The sequence below is a fragment of the Phyllostomus discolor genome, chromosome 5, assembly GCF_004126475.2.
Source record: "Phyllostomus discolor isolate MPI-MPIP mPhyDis1 chromosome 5, mPhyDis1.pri.v3, whole genome shotgun sequence".
Classification (NCBI taxonomy): domain Eukaryota; kingdom Metazoa; phylum Chordata; class Mammalia; order Chiroptera; family Phyllostomidae; genus Phyllostomus; species Phyllostomus discolor.
Window position 1 is genome coordinate 174,799,469 of NC_040907.2, and position 18,948 is coordinate 174,818,416.

At 68.2% G+C, this 18,948-nt stretch overlaps 1 protein-coding gene across 1 annotated transcript in view; it reads right to left on the reverse strand.

Annotated features, from left to right (window-relative positions):
• CFAP46 (cilia and flagella associated protein 46) overlaps positions 1-12,677 on the reverse strand; it is a 57,606-nt gene extending 44,929 nt beyond the window's left edge. The window contains exons 1-12 of the mRNA XM_036027466.1: positions 11,992-12,677; positions 11,660-11,784; positions 11,374-11,505; positions 10,820-10,884; positions 8,897-9,061; positions 8,463-8,586; positions 7,920-8,014; positions 7,327-7,437; positions 5,304-5,403; positions 3,346-3,444; positions 2,273-2,463; positions 82-310 (exon numbers count right to left, since the gene is read on the reverse strand). Of these exons, the coding sequence (XP_035883359.1) occupies positions 82-310; positions 2,273-2,463; positions 3,346-3,444; positions 5,304-5,403; positions 7,327-7,437; positions 7,920-8,014; positions 8,463-8,586; positions 8,897-9,061; positions 10,820-10,884; positions 11,374-11,505; positions 11,660-11,784; positions 11,992-12,040 (1,485 nt within the window). The 5' untranslated portion in view covers positions 12,041-12,677. The remainder of the gene's footprint in view (positions 1-81; positions 311-2,272; positions 2,464-3,345; positions 3,445-5,303; positions 5,404-7,326; positions 7,438-7,919; positions 8,015-8,462; positions 8,587-8,896; positions 9,062-10,819; positions 10,885-11,373; positions 11,506-11,659; positions 11,785-11,991) is intronic.
• Positions 12,678-18,948: the final 6,271 nt, after the last annotated feature.

Here is an 18,948-nt window from a genome sequence, read left to right on the forward strand (position 1 = left end):
GGGGGAGAGCGGGTGTGGGCCCAGCGTCCTCAGGCTCTGAGGCGGCGCCGGGGGGGGGGGGGTGGCGGTCCGAGGTGGCACCTGCTCGATGGCCATGGTGGCCTTATCCTCGGCACGCTCGGGGCTCTGGTACAGCATGGAGCAGAGGTGCAGCCGGTTGAAGGCCGTCCGCAGCCGCTCCTGGTACAGGCCCGGGCTGTCCAGCTGCATGGCCTTGGTCAGGTGCTGCATGGCGGGCTCCAGCCGGTCCTCGTCCTCCTCAATGTGGGCCAGCTCCCTGTGCACCTGGCAGCGCAGCAGGACCTCGAGGCTGCGGGTGCCCCACGGCACAGCGTCAGGGGTCCCTCGGCAGCCCTGGTGCCCCACCCTGCCCCGCCTCGAGGACTCACACAGGGGACGGGGCGGGGGGGCCCCCGGGGTCCCTGCCGGGAGAGCTGCCGAGAGGGAGAGGGCGCGAGCAACGCCAGGGCCCTCCCCACTGACCACTGGTGCCCTCACGTCACCCCACCCCGGCCTGGACGGCGGGGCTCTCAGGCAGCTCCCCGCTCCCCACTGTCTCTGCACACGCCAGAGGCCCCCACACCGGCCCCCCACAGCCCCCCACCCTGTGGGCCTGGGCCTGCCCCGCGTTTGCTCCGGCCTCTTCGGCCTCGGCTGCAGCCGCCCCATCTGAGCATAGCAGCGCCCACCCCCTGCCAGGCCCCTCCCTGCAGTCTGGGCCCAAACCCCAGGGCCCCGCTGCCAGTGGCCTACCCTCCTGGGCAACCCTCCACACCCCCCCTTTCCTGTCCACAGCCCTGGCGCCCATTTCCCAGCCTCCCTCTCACTTATTTCTCTCTGAAAGTGGGGTCCCTACATCTGCCCCCCGCCAGGGCCGAGTCCTCTTGTCCGCAGGGGTCGTCCGGCAGCTCCCTGTGCTGGGGACACTGTCACGGGTGCCACTGTCCAGGCCCCCAGCAGCACGGAGCCTCCTGGGCCATCCCCACCCCGCCCCCGCTCTGACACCCGCTCTGAAGGCCCGGCCCACCCCCACCCGCCGCAGCCCCGGACCCTCCTGACGGAGCCCCTGCTCCGTGGGCGGGGACCAGGAGCCTCCTCCAGAGCCTCTGCCCGTTCCTTCTCGGCTTCCTCCCCCCACCCCCGAGGCCTGAGCGGCCCCAGGCTCTCCCTGAGCGTCACCCCCGAGACACTCAGCCGGCTCCTGCCCCTCTGCTCTGTCACCTCCCGCCTCCGCCCACGGGCTGTTCTCGGTAGCAGCAGAGCCATCACGGACGCCCCTCCTCCACCCTGGCTCTCGGACACCCACCCCCACTCAGGAGACTGCACGGCCTTCACAGGCTCTGGGTCCAGCCATCTGTGGGGCTCTCCTCCTGGGCCTTCCTCCTCCCCAGTGCCCCGAGCCTAGTGCCCCCCCACCCCACACACGCTGTCCGGCCTCTGGTGAGGTCTCGCAGTAGCTCAGAGGCTGACAGGGACCGCCTGCCACAAGCTGCATCCCCCAAGGCCCCCTCCCCACCTCCTGCTACCAGGGTCTTCTCAGCACTTAGCTCGGCTGGCCTACTGACACGTGGTGAGCTCGGGTGCAGGAGTGGACTGTGGGGGTAGGTGCACCGGGTGTAAGTGTAGGTGTCGGTGTCGGTGCACAGAGGTGCAGACAGAGTGCAGGTGCCAACTGCAGGCACAGCTGCAGACAGAGGTGCAGGTGCAGACATGCCCCCGCCCCCCCCCCGCACCATGGAGCCTTGGGGCCCAGCGTGGGGCCTGGCCGGAGACCGACCTTCAGCCCGCGTGGTGAACGACTCGACCTCAAGGGCAGAGGCACACGGTCCGGAGCATCACGCTGCCGGGGGAGCCCAGTGCCCACCTGACCGGTGTGTGCTCCAGACCCCAGGAGGGTGCACGCTGGCTCACAGCCAACCCGGGGCCACATTGGGTTGCAGCAGGTCCCTCCTTTGGGGCTCTCGGGGCACAGGGGACACTGTGCTGGCCTGGGGCTTTTGAGGTCTGAACTGAATCTGGTCATCTGTCTGTCCCCGTGAACAGGTGGTGAGGGCAGCCTGGCCCTGGGCAGGGCAAACTGACGGCCTTGCCCCCCCAGCGCCCCCCGCCCGCAGCCACCCGCCCTCCCTCCAGGCAGCTGGTGGTCCTGCTCACGGCACTTCCGGGGAAGCGACCTGGATCTCACCCCATCCCTGGTGGGAAGGCTCCTGCCCTCCCTGCCCACGTGCCCCCTCCCTGAGCAGACAGCCCAGGACACAGACGCCCGGGCTACCTGTCCACCTTCTCCAGGATCTCCGCAATCCTGGTCAGCGGCTGCCGCAGGCGCTGCCGCAGGTTGTGCTGCAGCAGAGGGAGGCACAGGTTCCACTGGGCGGTGCACACCACGTGGATGACCTGCGGGTCGCCCAGGCCGATGGCACGCTGCAGCACCGCGTCCAGTCTCTGCACGATGCCCAGCTGGGTCTGCACGGGAGACAGGGGCCAGTGTGGGGGCGTGGGAGGCACGTGCAGGTTGCCTGCCTCTGGCGGAGCCCGAGCCCCGGTCGCCGGCAGGCCACGCCCCTGCGCAGAGCGCCTGGGGCCCTGGAAGGGCTGCTGGCCTCAGAGACTCTCCGCCCATGTCCCTGGGCGGCCCTCTGGCGGCGGATTCCGGGCTGCGGGCCTCTGGGGCTCACACCCTTCGCGTGTGTTACCCGAAGACCACGGCCTGCCCAGCACACAGGACTGGCTGTGGCATTTCAGGACCTGGGGGACAGGCCCCCCCAACTCCACCCTCGCCCAGGGCCCTCGGGGCTCCCCTCATGCTGCTCCTGAGCCGGGGGGGGGGCCAGGCTGGTTTGGGATTCCCGACCCCGTGCCCCCTGGCCGCCAGGGCACGTCTTGGAAGCTCAGGAGCTGAACAGGCAAGCCCCTGCCCCTTGCAGGGACCGCACCACATCCCTGGGGCCCTCGGGTTTCCCGGTCAGAGAGGCTGATGGCCCCACACCAGGGCAGGGGGCGACCTCTGCCTTCCTGGACGGGAGTCAGGATGCGGACGCGATGACCTTCACCAAGGGCAGGTGTTATCAGTGTGCGTGACAGGCGGGGCGGCAGGTCCACATGGGCCTCAGGAGGGCCCAGCCGGGGCAGGCAGAGTCTCCCCCAGCCCCACAGCCGCCAGGCCCAGGGGGCCCGGGAGCCGCCCTGGACCCTGCCTGTCCTGCCAGGGAGGCTGCGTCACGCCCGGCACGCGGGAGCCAGCAGCAGGGCCAGGCGGAGGCCGGCCAGCCGGGAGCCCCACCACGCCCCCGCCCCACAGCTGCGGCCCAGACCCGGCCCTCCCGGCCCGCGTCCGAGAGGCTTTACCTCCACGGCCGCCCGGGTGTAGGTTTTCACTTTGCTCTCCAGCCTCAGCGCCTCCAGCTCGCACTCCAGGCACTCGGTCTCGATGAGCTTCCCGGGGTCCTGCGGGCGGAACCGGCACGGAAACATTCTCGGACCCGTCGGGCACGCCGCCGCCTCCAAGGACCGTTTTAAGTGGCAACCCCGCACGCCAGGCAGACACCCAGCGAACTCCAGTCACAGCAGAAAAACGCGTTTAAAAACTGCACACGGTCCCCGAGCACGCAGGTGCGAGGAGACTGGAAAGAGGTTTTTGTCTCCTTAACAGAGCGGAGAACACAGTTCCTGCCACCGACAGCGGGTGTTACAGGGGTCCCTGTCCTGAGCTCTGGCAGACGGTCCTGGGCGACCTGCCCCTGCAGGCCAGGGTGCCGGCCGCGGGAGGGGGCGGGGGCGGGGAGGGGCGGTCCAGCAGCCTCCCTGTGGGCAGACCTGCTGCGGCGTTTTCCAAAGGGCAGCACCACTGCCTGTCCACCCCCCCCCCCACACGTGAGTCCATTTCCCCACCTGCCCCAGTCTAACGGGGGTGTCGCCATGGGGTGACCACACAGAGGTCTCTGCCCGGCGCCCCCACAGGGCCCCCGACACCCGGTGCGCCCCGAGGTGACTCTAGCTGGCGCCCCGGGTAGCTCCGGGAGGAGCCGGCCGTGTCAGAGGCTGGTGCCTTTCGGCCTGGGCGGAGCCCCTCCGGAGGGAGGGCGGCTGGAGGAAACCCCGACAGCCGCCGGGCTGGCGAGCGCGCGCACGGGAGGCGGCACCCAGACGCCCCCGGCCAGTGCCGAGCTCCGCGCCCTCCCAGACCCCTCCCCCCGCCCCCCAGTGGATGGCCCGCCTGGCTCTTCATCCGAGTCTTTCGTGATGCAGTTGACCAGCAAAGGGGCTTCTCCGAGTTCTGGGCGCTGCTCCAGCGAGTGACCCGCACCCTCGGGGGGTCGTGGGAGCCCCCACCTGAGGAGGCCTGGTCAGACAGAACCTGGGCAGCCCGGGGGCGGAGGGCGCGGGTGCGCGTCTGAGCGGGGGCGGCCTCGTGGACCAGGAGTGACGCGGTCTGCCTGAAAGCAGAGGACGACGCCCCGGGGGAGGCCCCTGGGCCGCCCGGCGCCAGCAGCGAGCGTCGGAACTCCTGCCGGCCAGCGCCCCGGCTCTCCTGAGGTCCGTGCGTGTCCGGCAGCGGCGGGGTGGGGGCGGCTCGGGCCTGACGCGCCGTCTCAGGCTGCTGGATTTCCCGAGGTCCCGCGTGCTCCGGGCACGGGCCGTCAATCGGAGAGGGGCTTTGAAACAGCCCTTCGGCATCGGGCTTGCATTTCCGTCTTCCCCCCATTCCCGCTCCAAGGGCGTGGATCCTCACCGCCACGGGGCCGAAGCCACCCGCTGGGACGAGCCCCCACCCGTGGACGAGCCCGTCCACGCCCCTCACCCGCCCGGCACTCAGCCCCGACGCGGCGCCCGCCCGCCGGGGAGCGTGAGCCGCACCAGGACCAGTGCTCACAGTCTCTGAGCGAGAACTGCCTAGTGCCGGGCCGTCGCGTCCGTGAACTTGGGGGGGAACCCCACGTGCCATGAGGGCTGCGTTCGCTGCAGCCCTCTAGGTCGGGCGCCACAAACACAGGGTTTAAAGGCCCGGTGACCTGGTGGGGCGGGTGCCGCGACCACGAACACTGTCACGTCCCAGGTGGCCCCGGCGCGCACCGTCCAAACGCCCGGTGGTGACTCGGGCCACGCCCCCGACGACGGGTGTAGGGAGGGGCGTGGCGTGCGCACTCACAGCGCCGCCTGGAGGACGCACGTGGAGACGCACGGGGACACTTGCCCCCCGCCCCCCCCCCCCCCCGCTCCGCCCCCGGGGCTCCAGGCCCTTCCCTCCCCTTCACGTCCGGCCGCGGCGAGCACCCGCCGGGCACCCACGGTCCCTGGTCCCTTACTTTGCCGGCCATTTTCTTCAAGTCTGCGAGGCAGCTGGAGGAGACGTCCTCACTTTTCAAGGTCAGAGCAAGGTGCGCCAGCTCGAAGAGCAGAAGGGCTCTGAAACCAAACGCGAAGCAGCGCTGCGTCGGCAGGGGGCGCCGGGGAGAGGCCCGCGGGGCGGGGGCGCGGGCGCGGGCGCGGGCGCGGGCGGGAGGCGCGCTCGCCCTGGCAGGAAGTGGGACAGAGCAGAGAGCCCTGGCCGAGTGGCTCCTCCGCGGGCCAGAGCGCCGGCCCTGCAGCCCAGGCTATGGGTTCGATCCCTGGTCAGGGCGCAAGAATCAGCCAACGGAAGCAGAGAGAGGCGGAACAGCGAGCCCATGTCTGTCTGTCTCTCCCGTCCTCTCTCTCTCTCAAATCAATAAAGAAAAAAATTTTTTAGCAAAGAACAGAACACAGGGGCTTCTCCTGCGCTAGCCACTGCCCCTTACTGGCGGGGATGAGCACGCTGTCATGTGGCGAGCCCTGCTGGGCCAGAGCCGCCGCACCCAGAGCTGCACCTGCCCCCGAGGGCCTGCAGACGCGGCGAGGCGACCGACCCTGCCCCCTGGCGGCAGACAACCCCGCCCCGCCGGGGTGCTCAGCGCTGCTGCAGCACGCTCCCGTGAGCTGGGCGGCCTGAAACCACAAGAGGTTAACCTCTCGGTTCTGGAGGCCAAGAGGCTGAGGTCAAGGGGTCGAGGGGTCGCACCTCCTCTGAAGCTGCTGGGAGGAAACAGAGGCCTCAGCAGAGACCCTGGCGCCCCCCTCCTCTCCAGGCCTCCTTCCCGGGGTGAGTCCTGGTGTCCCCTCTTTTGAGAGAAGTCACCGGACCAGGACCTGGCCCGCTGCAGCCTGGCCTCCCGGGACCGCCATCACATCCACAAAGACCCATTTCCACGGGGCAGCGAGTGCTGGGACCCGACACCACCTTTTGGGTAAATACTGTTCAGCCCACAACACCCCAACTTAATGATCAGATGACAAGCTGAAAAAACATCCAGAACCGAGGCTACAGGCAGAGGCCAAAAAGCTCCCCACGTCAGGAGCGCGGGGGAGCTGACAACCACCAGGAACTGAGGGGCCCGGCGCCGGAGTCGACGCCCAGAGGCCCCTGCGGGCCGAGCGCTGCACCCAGACGGCCAGAGACGCCAGGCAGAAGGCCCAGCGGTCACAGCAGCCAGTGGCCAGGCGTTGGTCCCCCGCCCCTCCCGGGCCCTGCAGGTAACGCTGGAGGAGGGGACGGGCGCTGGGCAGGGCAGACCCCCGAGAGAGGGGACGCTCAGACGGCGGCCTCTGGCCCCACCTCCGGCTCCCAGGAGGTCACACCAGCGTCTCCCTGCACTCTGAGCGGCTCGGGGGAGTCAGACTCGGGGACAGAACTGGGCGTGCTGCGGGGGGGGACTCGGGGACCGGGGTGGGGAGTGGGTGGGTGTGTTCCTCCTCCACCTGCGGAGACAGCTCGGAGGTGGCCGACAGGTGGGAGCCCCTGGAAGAGAAGCACTGTGCTTTTCGGACCATAAGACGCACCTAGGTTTTAGAGGAAAAATTTTTGAAGCAAAAAATGTGGTAAAATATTTAACAACATAAATAACACAGAATGTCACCAATGTAAATGTAAACAGAACTCAACGGCAGCAGTGACGACCATTATTCCTCCTAAATTGGGGCCAGGTGGGGGGCGGGGGGACATGCATCTTATAGTCCGAAAAATAAGTCACTTCTGCGGGAGCTGAGGGTGACTTTCAAAAACACGACGTGAAGTTACGTGCCCAGAGGACTCCCCGCACGGTGCCGACCTCAGCACAAGAGGGACTAGAGGGGATCCCCGAACCTCCGTGTGGTGGGCATGAGGGGTGGGGGGCACACGAGGGGCGGTTTTGGAGCTTTTCCTGCTTTTCCCTTCCTCCCAGAGTGGCCAATTTCGTGCCAGCCCCTGCAGCCCCCCAGCCCCGCCCCCCCCACACCCCACAGCCGTGAAGCTGGGCAAACGCAAACACTCACTTCTCCTCCGCGATCTCTGGGACGCGCTGGGGGTTGTACTGGCCTAGCTGCTTGTAGGCCCCCTTCAGCACCTTGTCAGCGTCCTCAGGTAAATCGTTTTTATCCAGTTTTCTGCGGTGAATGCAAACAGGAAGTAACCAAACTGCTGTCAGTCCTCTTCAAATTACCCCTAAAAACTCTGTGTCCATGGAGCTCTGTTTCCCACTGGACAGAGGCCTAGAATGAACCGCCGAACCCTCTGGCTCCTGGGCTCCCCCGGACGGCCCCCCCGCCCCCCGTGCCTGGGCCCGGCTTCCTGCCCACGGCCCCGAAAGGGGGCACACCCTGGACCCTGCGCACCAGCCCCTCTGCCAGGCCAGCCGCACACGCGGGGTCCGCCCGGCAGGGTGCCAGGCCCCAGGCGGCTTGCACCCCTGGGCAGGTCTCCTCCCGCCCTCCCTCCGGCCCCTCCAGCAGGGCTCCATTCCCTGGCCAACTCTGCAGCCTCCCCTGGGGCAGGAGCCTGGCACTGGGGGGTAGGGGGTCCTGCAGCCCCGCCCCTCGTGGACAGAGTGGGGTGTGGGGGAGCCTCCCGCCCTCCCGCAGGCACTCGCCCTTGCAGCTGGCTGATGAGGAACGTGACGGACAGGCCGATGGACGACTTCCTCTCCTCCTTCAGCTGCTGCTCACCCACCAGGCCGTGCCGCACCTGCGGTGGGGTGGGACGGGGTGGGACGGGTCAGCGACTCGCGTCTCGGGGGACGACCGGGCTGAGGTCCAGACCCGTGCGCAGCGACTGCTCAGCACACGCCCCCACCCCGACCAGCACACGCTCCCACCCCGACAGCAACTGTGCAGTTAACGCGTGGCTGTTCCTCAACCACGCTGCGCTTCGTGCTTAGCTTTCCCTGCGCAGCTCGCTCTCCCGCACACAGACCGTAGCCAACTGTACACGGGTCTCCGTGCTCGCTGCCGCGGCAACGGCCTTCCCTTTACGAACGCCCCACCGCCTCTGAGCTGGTGGGGTCCCAAGGTTCTCTGTTCTGCTCCGCCCGTGTCTGCAGGTGCGGGCCCTGCGGCGGCTTTTCTGCCCTTTTCCGAACAACGACCGCAGGGGCAAGACCACCCCCGGCCCCCGGGCTCGCCGGCCGACCTACCATGGCGGCAAACACCTGCCGGTACCGGTGCGGCGCGTGGGCCTTCACGAAGGGCGCGGCGGTGGTGCAGAACTCCGCGGCCTCCTCCCTCTTCCCGGCCTGCAGGTAGCACTCCAGGAGCTCCCTGGGCGGCGAGAGCAGAGACGGAGCCCCGGTGGGCGGCCCCGCCTCCCGCTGCGAGTGTCTCAGACCGCTCCTCCTCCCGGTCTCCTGTCCCACGGACTCCTGCCCCTGGGCCCACGGGGGGCTCCGCAGGGACACGCGGGGCACTGGAGAGGGTCACGTCCCACCCTCGGACAACTCGCCCCAGACCACCCTCTGGCTGCGCCTGCGCTGTGGGGGACCGCCCCCTCGGGGAGGGCCCGGGGTGGGGTGGGGTGGGGGGCGGGGCGGCGCCAGGGCCGGGACAGGGGGCGGGGACCACCTCCACTCACAGCATCAGCTCCGCCTGCCAGTCCTCATCCTCGTCCTGCGTCTGGTTCAACGCGCTCACGATCTGGGACAGGCTGGGGATCAGGTGGTGGTGGTACCCAGGCTTCAGGAAGGGCCTCGCCATTTGCCAGTAGAGGACCGAGGCGTTGAAGACCAGGAAGTAATACCTGCGGCGTCCAGGAGGAGGCGTCTGCCAGGCGGCCGGCGGCACAGCCCGGGGCCCCAGCCCTCCCCTGGGAGGCCTCCGTCCGCATCGGAGGGCGGCAGCCCCCTCTGAGACGCAGGGCCCGCGCTGCGAGAGCAGACATGCACGGGCCTCCCCGGGGGGGGGGGGGGCCTTCTGCTCAGCCCCGGCCCCGGCCCCGCCCCCCCCCGGGCCACGGACTCCCGATGCCGGATCGGAGGCCTCCTCACTCATCCGGTTGCTCCACACAGTGACCGGCTCCCCATGGAAACACACCACAGAGCAAGGCCTCCCAAGGGATAGACGAGGAGAGGCAAGAGCAGGGGAAACCAAGAGAGGCTTCTTGGAGGAGGTGGAATCCTGCCAAGACCTGAAAAGTGGCCGGGAATCCGCCAGGAGGGCAGGTGGACAAGGGAGGGCCTTCGGGAGCGGGCTGGGTGCCCGCACAGGAGACGCACGAGGCGGAGGCGGGGACACGGGGAGCAGGCTGACGGCGACCAGCGGGGACGGGGGAGGGGTGCTGGGGGAAAGAAGGGGAAGGGACTAGTCAAAGAGCCTGCGTGCGTGACCGTGGACACGGACAGCGGTGTGGGGACTGACCGTGGGAGTGGGGCTGAGCTGGGCCGAGGAGAACAAAGGGGGGAACTGGGACGAGTGTAATGCAATAACAATAAGAAAATTTTTTAAACGGGAAATGCGAAGTGTCGGGGGTCAGGGCGCCCCTAGGAAGCCCGGCCGCTCTCTTCCTGTGGGCTGCAGGGAGGCCAGGTCGGAATCCCAGGGGCGGATTCACTCTCCAGCGGCAGGCCCCTGGGGCCGGCTCTGCCTTGCAGGGGCCTAGGGGCCTGGCAGTCTTCGCCGGCCTTAGACGGACAAGCGAGGCCTCTCGCCACCGTCACCCAGGGAGGGCAGGGGCCCAGGGCACTGGCGGTGAGACGAGGCTGCTGGTTCACTGAGAGGCCCGCTCCTCCTCTCCCTGGCTGCACCCAGGTCTATTGTAAAGGTGGCCCTGACAGCGCCCACGGCCCCTGGCCCCCCACCAGGCATTGGGCAGGTGCCCCCACACCCTGGTGTGCAGCAGTGACCAGGGCTGCCCCCCCCCATGACGACACCCACGGCCCCCACTTCACAGCTGCAGGGCATGGTTCGGTCACCCCTCAGAGGGAGGGCCAGGGGCTGCACCCCCGAACCCGGGACGGGGGCCGGCCGCAGGGTGGGACGGCGGGAGAGAGAACCCAGGGTTTACACCGAAATCTTTAACTGCCAAGTCCTGTCCAAAGGGGCCGTGTGCGGGGTCAGCCGTCTCAGGAACGTTTGTTTCTGATGAAGCAAGTGTCGACTGGGCAGAAGACGGTGCCGGAGTCTCAGCCCCGTCACCCCCACAAACGGGGGGCCGAGGCCCAGGAGGAGGCCGGGGAAGGACGGGGAAGGACGGGCCAGCGGGGGCAGCACAGGGAGGAAGTGGAGACGCTGAACCCCTGAGAGCCCAGGGGGCGGTGAAAAGAGGCGCACGGAGGAAGCTGGCAAAGGTCTCCTGCAGGTCCCGGAAACCACTGCTCAGAGCAGGCGGGACAGCTATGGGGACCGTCCCTGCTCTGCCTTAGAGACCTGCGGGACCCTGAAGCGCATCAAAAACACAGAGCAGGAGCGACCCCTGCTGTCCAAGCAGAGAACCACGCAGTGGACTCCAGCCCAACCCTCTCACCCAGGCCCCCTCGGGAAGGCCAGACCCACAGCGCACCTGGGCTCCCCTTTGGCGAAGCTGATGGCCTTCATGTACTGAGTCACGCAATTTTCAAACTCCTCCTGAAACAGGAAGCACGCACAAGGAAATCCAGGCCGCCACAGACGCAGCAGCTGTGACTCCTGGTTCTGCCGTGAACACCGGGCCCACCGCAGCCAGCCTGGCAGCCCCGGGCCCAGGGGGAACGGGACAGGAGGCTTCCACCCTCCACGCTCCCCCCCGGCTCAGGGGCGGCTGGGGGCCACGGCCATGATGCCAGGAGGCACGGGTCAAGTGTCCAACGGGATGCAAGTCAGACTCTAGGGCTCAGGGAGGAAACCGACAGGAAACGTAACTCCCGATAAAAAGCACTCTAAGATCTGTGCAGCCAGACACAATTTTGGAAGGAGGACAAAATACGGAATTTTGAGGAGCGAGGAGGCAGCCTCAGGGGTAAGCACAGGAGGGCAGACGCCTCCCCTTGGGTCGGTACTGAGTCGGTGCCCGTGGAAGCCAGGGGTATCCACAGGAAGGGGGACAAAGCCTCAGGAGGTGCCTGGGGCCGCTCTCACCAGGTTGTCCGTGGACTTGGGGGCACACAGCTGGGCCCTGCACAGGTGCGCGCGGCCCAGGAACTGGGTGACCGGCCCCTTCACCTTGAAGTACATCTGGATGCAGTCCTCGCTCACCTCCGGCTGCCCCATCTGCGGGAGAACGCCGCCAGGTCGCTGTAAACACACCGCGCCCCGCGACGCGCGGAGGACGGCGGGCCCCGCAGTGTCTCTGGGGGGCACCTCCCCGGCCCCCTCCCCCGCTGCTTCCGGCAGAGCCCCAGCCCGGGGTCCCCGGGAGCACGACCTTCAGGGCTTGCTCCGCGCACAGAACGAACAGGTCGGGGCTGAAGCTCTCGCTGGGGTCGAACTCGGACTTGCCCAGGTTAGCGGACTTGATCAGCTCGTACGCCCTCCTTAGGGCGGCGGCATCTGTCGGGACAGCCGGTGAGGACGGCCGGTGAGCACCGACCAGCGGGGAACGGTGGGGCTGCGCCCTCCCGCGACCGACCGGACTCTCCCACCAAGCCCCCCGCCCCAGGGGTGCGAAGGGCAGCCGCCGGCCTCCTGCCTCCGGCCGCCGCCCCAGCCCAACGCGCCGCGGATCGGGGGCGGTCTCGGCGCCCCGGCCCCGCGCACCCTGCTGGCTCTCGGCGCGGGTCAGCTCCTGTGTGATGACCGGGTCCATGGCGCCGCAGCCCAGCCGCTCGTCTCTCCCGCTCCGCGGCGGTTGCCTAGCGACAGGGGACGCGGACGGGCCCTACGGGTCGGCAACCGAGCCACACTCGGCCGAAAGCGAAGTCCCCGTAGCCCGCCCTGCGCGCGCGGTTTCTGCAGATCCGCGAAGGCGGCCGGCTCCCCGGAGCCTTGGCAGGAACAGCCGGCGGCTCTGACGGGAGAGGAACGAAGAGCTGACCTGGCCTCGGCCTCACTCTTACACCGGGACAGCTCTACGGGAATCAGCAGGTTAAACAGAAAACAAAAGGGGACCAAGCAATTCCCGGAGAAGGCAGGTAACCACAAAGATTCTTGGTCTGAGAATGGGTACGCGCGACCCAAAGCTCAGAGACCGTGAAAGAAAGACTGATGGCAACCCCTAAAAACTCTCTGGCTGGCCGGGGACCGGGGCTGGCCTCCGCCTCCACCCCGCAGACCTGCGGGAGACGCCCCCGCTGGCGGAGCGCGCGCGCGTCGGGGGCAGAGGGCGCCAGCTGCCCTCGGTGTGACACACAATCTCCCGATAAGGGAACCGCTGGCCCGAGGCACTGGCCGGCACCCTTCATCTGTGCGAGTGGGAAGAGACAAAGGTTTGACGGACACTGGTTTCGGGGGAGAAAGGGGGGACGGGAAGTCACGTGCTTTTGGGGGGAGACCAGCCTGGAGCCACCTGGAGGCGGAGCCACCTGGAAGCACCTGGGGAGGAGCCCGGTGCACACTCCCTGGGGCCCAGAGTCCACCCCCCAACCTGCATGGGGTTCAGTCTCCTCCCACCCGCCCTCTGCCGGGCTGCGGACCCCCAGCAGCAGCTCCGGGGGCGTGGTCAGGCGGGCCGTCAAGGTGGGGTCCAGGAACTGCGGGGGGAGGACGTGAGGGGAGACTGACCTCGCAGGGGACGCACTGACCTCGCTCAAGCACTGCAGGACGGTTCTGAGAGCCTGCGGCCAGCACCAGGGCACCCTCCCTGGGCCGGCTCAGGAGCAGACGTGTGGAGAGAAACTCGCGTGAGCTGTGGGGAGTGAAGGACAAGGGACAGAGGAAGGGCCGGGCTGGGGCGGGGCTGGGCCCCCTGGCCGGAGGGCACAGAACAGAGCGGGCACCCGCAGCGAAGGCTGAAGGCCGGGGCCTGGTCACTTGCTGCCGCCCCAGGAGGCCAGGCTGACTCCCTCCAGCCCACGGCCAGGGCACGGCCCCCATGGGTCGCTGCGGGTGGGGGCGGGGCGCAGGCTGGGCTGAAGCCCGAGGTCCCGCCCTGCTCCGTTAACTCCTCGCTGTCAGATGCAGCCAGGAACCCCAGAGCCTGAGTCTGTCTGTCCGTCCCTGGCAAGTCAGGGGCCCGCCTGGGTCTGGGGGTCTGTGGCAGACCCCCTGCTGAGTGGGGAGCCCAGACTGGTGTGTGCCGGTGCTGGGGGGTGCCGGGGGGCGGCTGTAGGGTACTTCAGTGCCCAGACCTCTGCCTTGGCCGGGGGGGCTCTGCCACAGAGGGCCCTGACCGAGAAGGGGCAGGCTGGTCTGAGGAGACCGCCCGTCCGTGCGTTTGGGGGGGAAACCGCCTCCTGGCGCCCTGACGCTCTGCCCCCCCCAGCACCGTCGGGTATTTTTAGCCACCTGTTCAGCAGGCCGCCCGCCCCCCGCCACCGGCAAACGCACTTCCTGTTAGTCTCTCCGCACGGACTCCGCAGGCAGCTGGCTGCTAAACCTGAGAGCAGCCGGCTTCGGCGGGCTGCACGGCGGCTGGCTGGAAATAGAAACCGTCACCGTCGGCCCGTCCACGTTGGCAACCACACCAGGCTGTCAGCCGGGACCCCGCCGGCCTGACACCCAAGTGCTGGCCTGGCACCCAAGTGCCGACCCCGCCCTGCTGAGCGCTGCCCCACCCTGCAGGTGCCCTCGGTCCTGGGGCGCCTCACACAGTCCCAGAGGGAGGGGCGCCTTCTGTGCCCCGACGTCCCGGCAGCGTGCAGCCTTTGGTGGGTGCCACAGGGCCCTGCAGGGTCTGAGTCCTGTCGGTGAGCCCCAGTGTGGAGACAGGGCGCCCCCATTCCCGGCTCCTGGTCTCCAGAGTCCTGCACACCAGGCCCGTGGGTGCCCAGGGATCCTGTCCTTTCTTGGGGCAATGCTGCGACTCCCGGGCTGTTCTGGAGCTGCTGTCCTGGCTAGTGGCTGAGTAGGGCACCCCAGGGGCAGCCATGCCAGAGGTGGGCATCATGGGGGTCCAGGTGCAGTGCAGACCTGCACGAGGAGGCCATGGGGGTCGAGAAGGGAGCAGAGAGTCAAGCTAGCCAATGCCCTGGGCCAGAGCCCTGAGCCCCTAAATCCAGCCCGGTCCCCGAAACCGGGGGGCAGTCAGCCTCAGACTGAGCGTGCAGTAACGCCAAGCGTCTCTGTGCCCGGTGGGCTCCGCCGTGGTGACGAGGGTCCGGGGGCCGGGAAAGGACAGCCTGAGGCTCTGCAGCACCATCTGCCTCCAGATCTGAGGGTTCCGTGGTCACGAATTCAACCGAGGAGTGAAAATACATTTTTTTTTTAAATTCGGCCCTGGCTGGTGTGGCTTAGTGGTTGAGTGCTGGCCTGTGAATCAAAGGGCCGCCAGTTTGACTCCTGGCCAGGGCACATGCCTGGGTTTCGGGCCAGGTCCCCAGTAGGAGGCGCCCAAGAGGCGACCACACACTGATGTTTCTCTCCCTCTCTTTCTCTCTCCCTTCCCCTCTCTCTGAAAATAAATGAAAGCTTAAAAAAAAAAATCCAGAGTTGACCCCTGAACAACACAGTATAACAACTATTCACACGGCGTCAGGGGTCCTCACGGGATTAAAGGTGACTCTTCGTGGGTGAGAGGGAGTGTGCAGGCTACATGCAAAGCCATCACCGTACACCTGAGCCTCTGGGGGTTTGGGGGTCCTCGGGGGCTGGGGCCAGTCCACGCAGAGACTGAGGGGTGGCCACAGTCCCAGAAGAAGAAGCCACTTGCATGCCGATCAGTGCCCGTGCACGAGGGGCCCTGGGGCTGAGAGAGCATCGCTGCCCAGACAAGTCAGGTGCCTCTGGCCAGCAGCCTGGTCCTTCGGTCCCACTGGACGGCTGGCCCGCTCGGAGCAGGGACCCTGGTGACCCTGGTGGCACTCTGCTCTTCAGAGGCTGGGACCGGGGTCCTGCAGGGCTCCGTGCACGGACCCCCTGAATGAGCAGCTCTGGCTCCAGCCTGAGCGTCCCCTCGGGGCCCCTGGAGGCCACTCGCCGTCTGGGGAGAGCTGCTGCTTCTTCGAGGGAGGGAGCGTTTGGGTTGTGCGACCCCTCTCAGCGTCTGGCCTCCCCTGCTTCTGGGGGCCTGAGGCTCCCCTGTGACCTTCCCAGCAGCTCAGCCCCCCTCCTGGCCAGGCTGCTGCAGCTGCCCTGCCGGCCCTCGAGGGGGCTGCCGGAGGCCGGGGTGAGAGCTCTGCCCGCAGCTCCCCGCCCGTCCTGGCTCCCAGCAGCAGAGAGCTCCGCACGCCCTGCGCCACCCCCCGTCTCCCCTCCCCCTCCCCCACGGTGCCCCCCCCCCCCGCCCGCCCCCAGACACCTTCCGGGTAAACTCAGCCTGCAGCTGGGGCAGGCCCACAACAGAGCCAAGCCCCCTCTGGCGGCAGGTGCTGACCTTGGGGCTGAGCCAGCCCAGTGCCCAGGGGCCTCGGTGCCAAGGTCCGGGTCGACCTGGTGGGGGCGGCCACACACCCCCGCCCACCCGACGAGGCAGCCGAGTGGGTGAGCAGGGGAGGGGGGTGCAACGGGGCCTCTGGGGACTGGGCCATGCGTCCACTCAGCCAGGATGGGCCACCAGCCTGGCTCCCAGACTCTGCTCCGAGTCCCTCAGAGAGAATGTGCCCGCCCCCCCGCCCCAGGCTGCCAGGACAGCAGCCGCCCTGCGGCCGAGCCGAAGCCACCACTGACACCATGGGCCAGCCCCGAGGTCCTGGGCCCGTGCATGATGTGCCGCAGACGGTCCTCTGGAAGGAGGGGTGTGTGTGAGTCCAGACCGGCTTGCTCAGGCCTCGGGGTCTGTGGGTGGTGGCAGGCCAGGACGTCTGTCTGCAGCCACCAAGCCGAGCTACTGGGTGGGCAGGGGCGAGGGGCCGTGGGCTCACCACGCTGTGGTGGCCGGAGGGAGCCGCCACCACGCCCGAGGCCAGCCGGTGTCCTGGGAGTCGGGGGCTGTTCTGACTGAGGGCGGCATCGCAGCTGCTCCCACAGGCTGGGGCCGGAACCGGGGCGGAGGGCGCGGGAGGCAGGGGGAGTCCCGGTGTCTCTGTGTCCCCGGAGCCCCGGGGGGAGGGTGGCCTGTGCTGGCGTGGGAGGCCTCCCTCCGTCCCGTGGGGGGGTGAATGTCAGTGTGCACTGTGTGAGCGTGTGCACGGGCAAGTGTGACAGCATGCATGTGTGGGTCTGAGCGTGTGTGTGTGAGTGCATGTGACAAACTTCTCTGCCTGCGCCCCTCATATGCACCTGAGTCCCCTCCCGGAGGGACACCCATGCCCCCTGCCCGCCTGGAAGCGGCAGCTGGAGCAGATTGCAGCTGAACTGACCTGTGTCTTCCGGGGGCGGAGCCCGCATCCTGGGAGGTGGGGTCCTGGGCGCCCGCGTCTCCCTTCAGTGAACAGGGTCGGGAGAGGAACCGCTGCCTCTTCCGTTGCAAACAAACGACCCCCCCGCCGTCGGGGAAGACGGCCGCCCACCACCGCGCGCCCCCTGGTGGCCTTGTTGGTGCAGCGCAAGGAGCCTCCTGTCACCTGCTGATGAAAAATTAAGCACCAGTCCTTTACTGTTTCATTATTTATTCGGCTTTCGACTTATTTTTCTTTCGGCAAGGAGCTTCTGATCTTTTCCATGGGGAAAAACAGGGACGAGAGTGACAGCCCTCGTCTGAGTTACTGGCATTAAAGCTTAAATGAGCTCCCACCCGCAGCGAGAACTGGGTGCAGACCTTGACAGAGGCAGACGGACGGGACAGGAAACACGGGGGCTTCCGCGTTTGTCCCGTGAACGCCCACCGTGCCCCAGGGACTCTCCTGAGCGGCCCGGAGCCCGCCCCCTCCCGAGGTCTCCCCTCCTTTTCCCAGCGAGGCCACACCGAGGAGTGTCCCCCCCCCCCCGCCCTTCCTCTCCCTCTGCCCGCCCCCTCCCTCTGCCCGCCCACCGTCCCGACCTCGCCTGCCACCGCCCCGATGTCAGCTGTCAGCGTCCCCGTCCTCGGGAGGGGCGGCCTGCGGGAGCTGGGCTGCGACTCCCAGGAGCCGGCGCCCCTGCCAGGCACGGCCTCCCCTCAGACTGCTGCTGACAGCACCCCAAAGCCACGTCCTCGGTGGGAGAGGTGACGGGACGGGGGCCCAGGCACTGGATCCCTAACGTCTCTCTCCGTCCCGGAGGCGGAAGTCCCCGCTGCAGGCCAGGGTCCCTCCAGGGCGTCGGGGGTGGGGGTGGCTCCTTCCTGGTTCTCCCACTCCTGGGGGCCCCTCGCCTCGGTCCCTGCCCGTCTCTGCCCCGTGTGTCTGTCCCAAGCCCCCCCTTCTCCGTCTCATCAGGACGCCAGCGACTGGTGTGAGGGCCCCCAAATCTGGGGGGACCTCGTCCCGAGACCCTTACTCGCATCTGCAGAGGCCTCGTTCCCAGACAAAGTCAACCTTACAGGGACCGGGGGCTGGGGCGCGGGCCTTCTCTTTGAGGGGCACCGACCCACCGTCCCCCACAGACGCCCTGCGTGGAGGAGGCAGGGCAGCTGCGTCCCCACCCAGGCCCCACCCGAGACTCTAGTAAAAGGGGCACAGCACGAGGGTCCCCCCGCCACACGCCAGTCCCCAGCACCAGCCGCCTGTCCGACCGTCAGTCTCGGCTCCCCCTGGATGCGGCATCAGGCCCCACAGGGTCCGGGCTCAGACCCCCAAGACGGCCCCCCTGCCCCACCTCCGACTCCAGTCACAAGTCCAGGTTGTCACCCGGTCCCATGTCACCCCCCTCGGGTTCGACCAAGAGCGGATCGCAGGACTCAGAGGGACGTTCGCCTCACCAGATCGCCGGGTCACCATAGCAGGGCACACAGGCAAACGGGCAGGCAAGAGGGTCTGGGGAAGGGGCGGAGCTTCCGCGTTATCTCAGGACTGCCACCCCCCAGGCCTCCACGTGCTCACCCGCTCTCCCAGCCCCAGCCCCAGCCCCTCGGGGTCCGTGGGGGCTTCGTTCCACAGGCGAGAAGGATGGACTCTTCAGCCGTGATGACCAATTCAACCTCCAGCCCCCTCCCTCCCCAGGGGCCTGGGGTGGGGACTGCACCTTCCTCCAACCCCCATGTCAGGGGGGTCCCGACACCAGCCCCCTCCCGAGGGGCTCTCCGAAGTCGCCTCATTAGCATAAAAGACACTCTTGTCTTTCTCATCACCTTGGAAACTCCAAGGGTTTTAGGAGCTCCGGGCCAGGAGTGGGGACAGAGGCCAAAAATCTGAGAAATCAGGAGTCCCACGTGCGCCGTGGCCCTTCTCTGGGTGGCCCCTGCCGGCTGGGTCTCTCGTATTTCTAATTACAGATCACGACATCACACAGGGAAGCGCCAGAAATCTGACAAGGTCGCCGGGTGAGGCGGCCGAGGCCCGCCCGTGCTGGGCTGCGGTCCCGGGTCCCCGGGTGCAGGCACCACAGGCGGCCAGCAGAGGGCACCCTCGCCCCGAAGCCGGGCGGCGGCGCTGAGTCGGACGCGCAGCAGGAAAGCGGAGCCGGCACCCGGGCGCCCGCCGCTCCCCACCTCCCGTGGGCAGGCAGGACACAGGGCTGCGGGCCTCGGGGTGAAGTGTCTCGGCACCCGGACCGTGTGACACGTGAAACGAACCACCACACAGGTCATTGCTGACCGTCAGC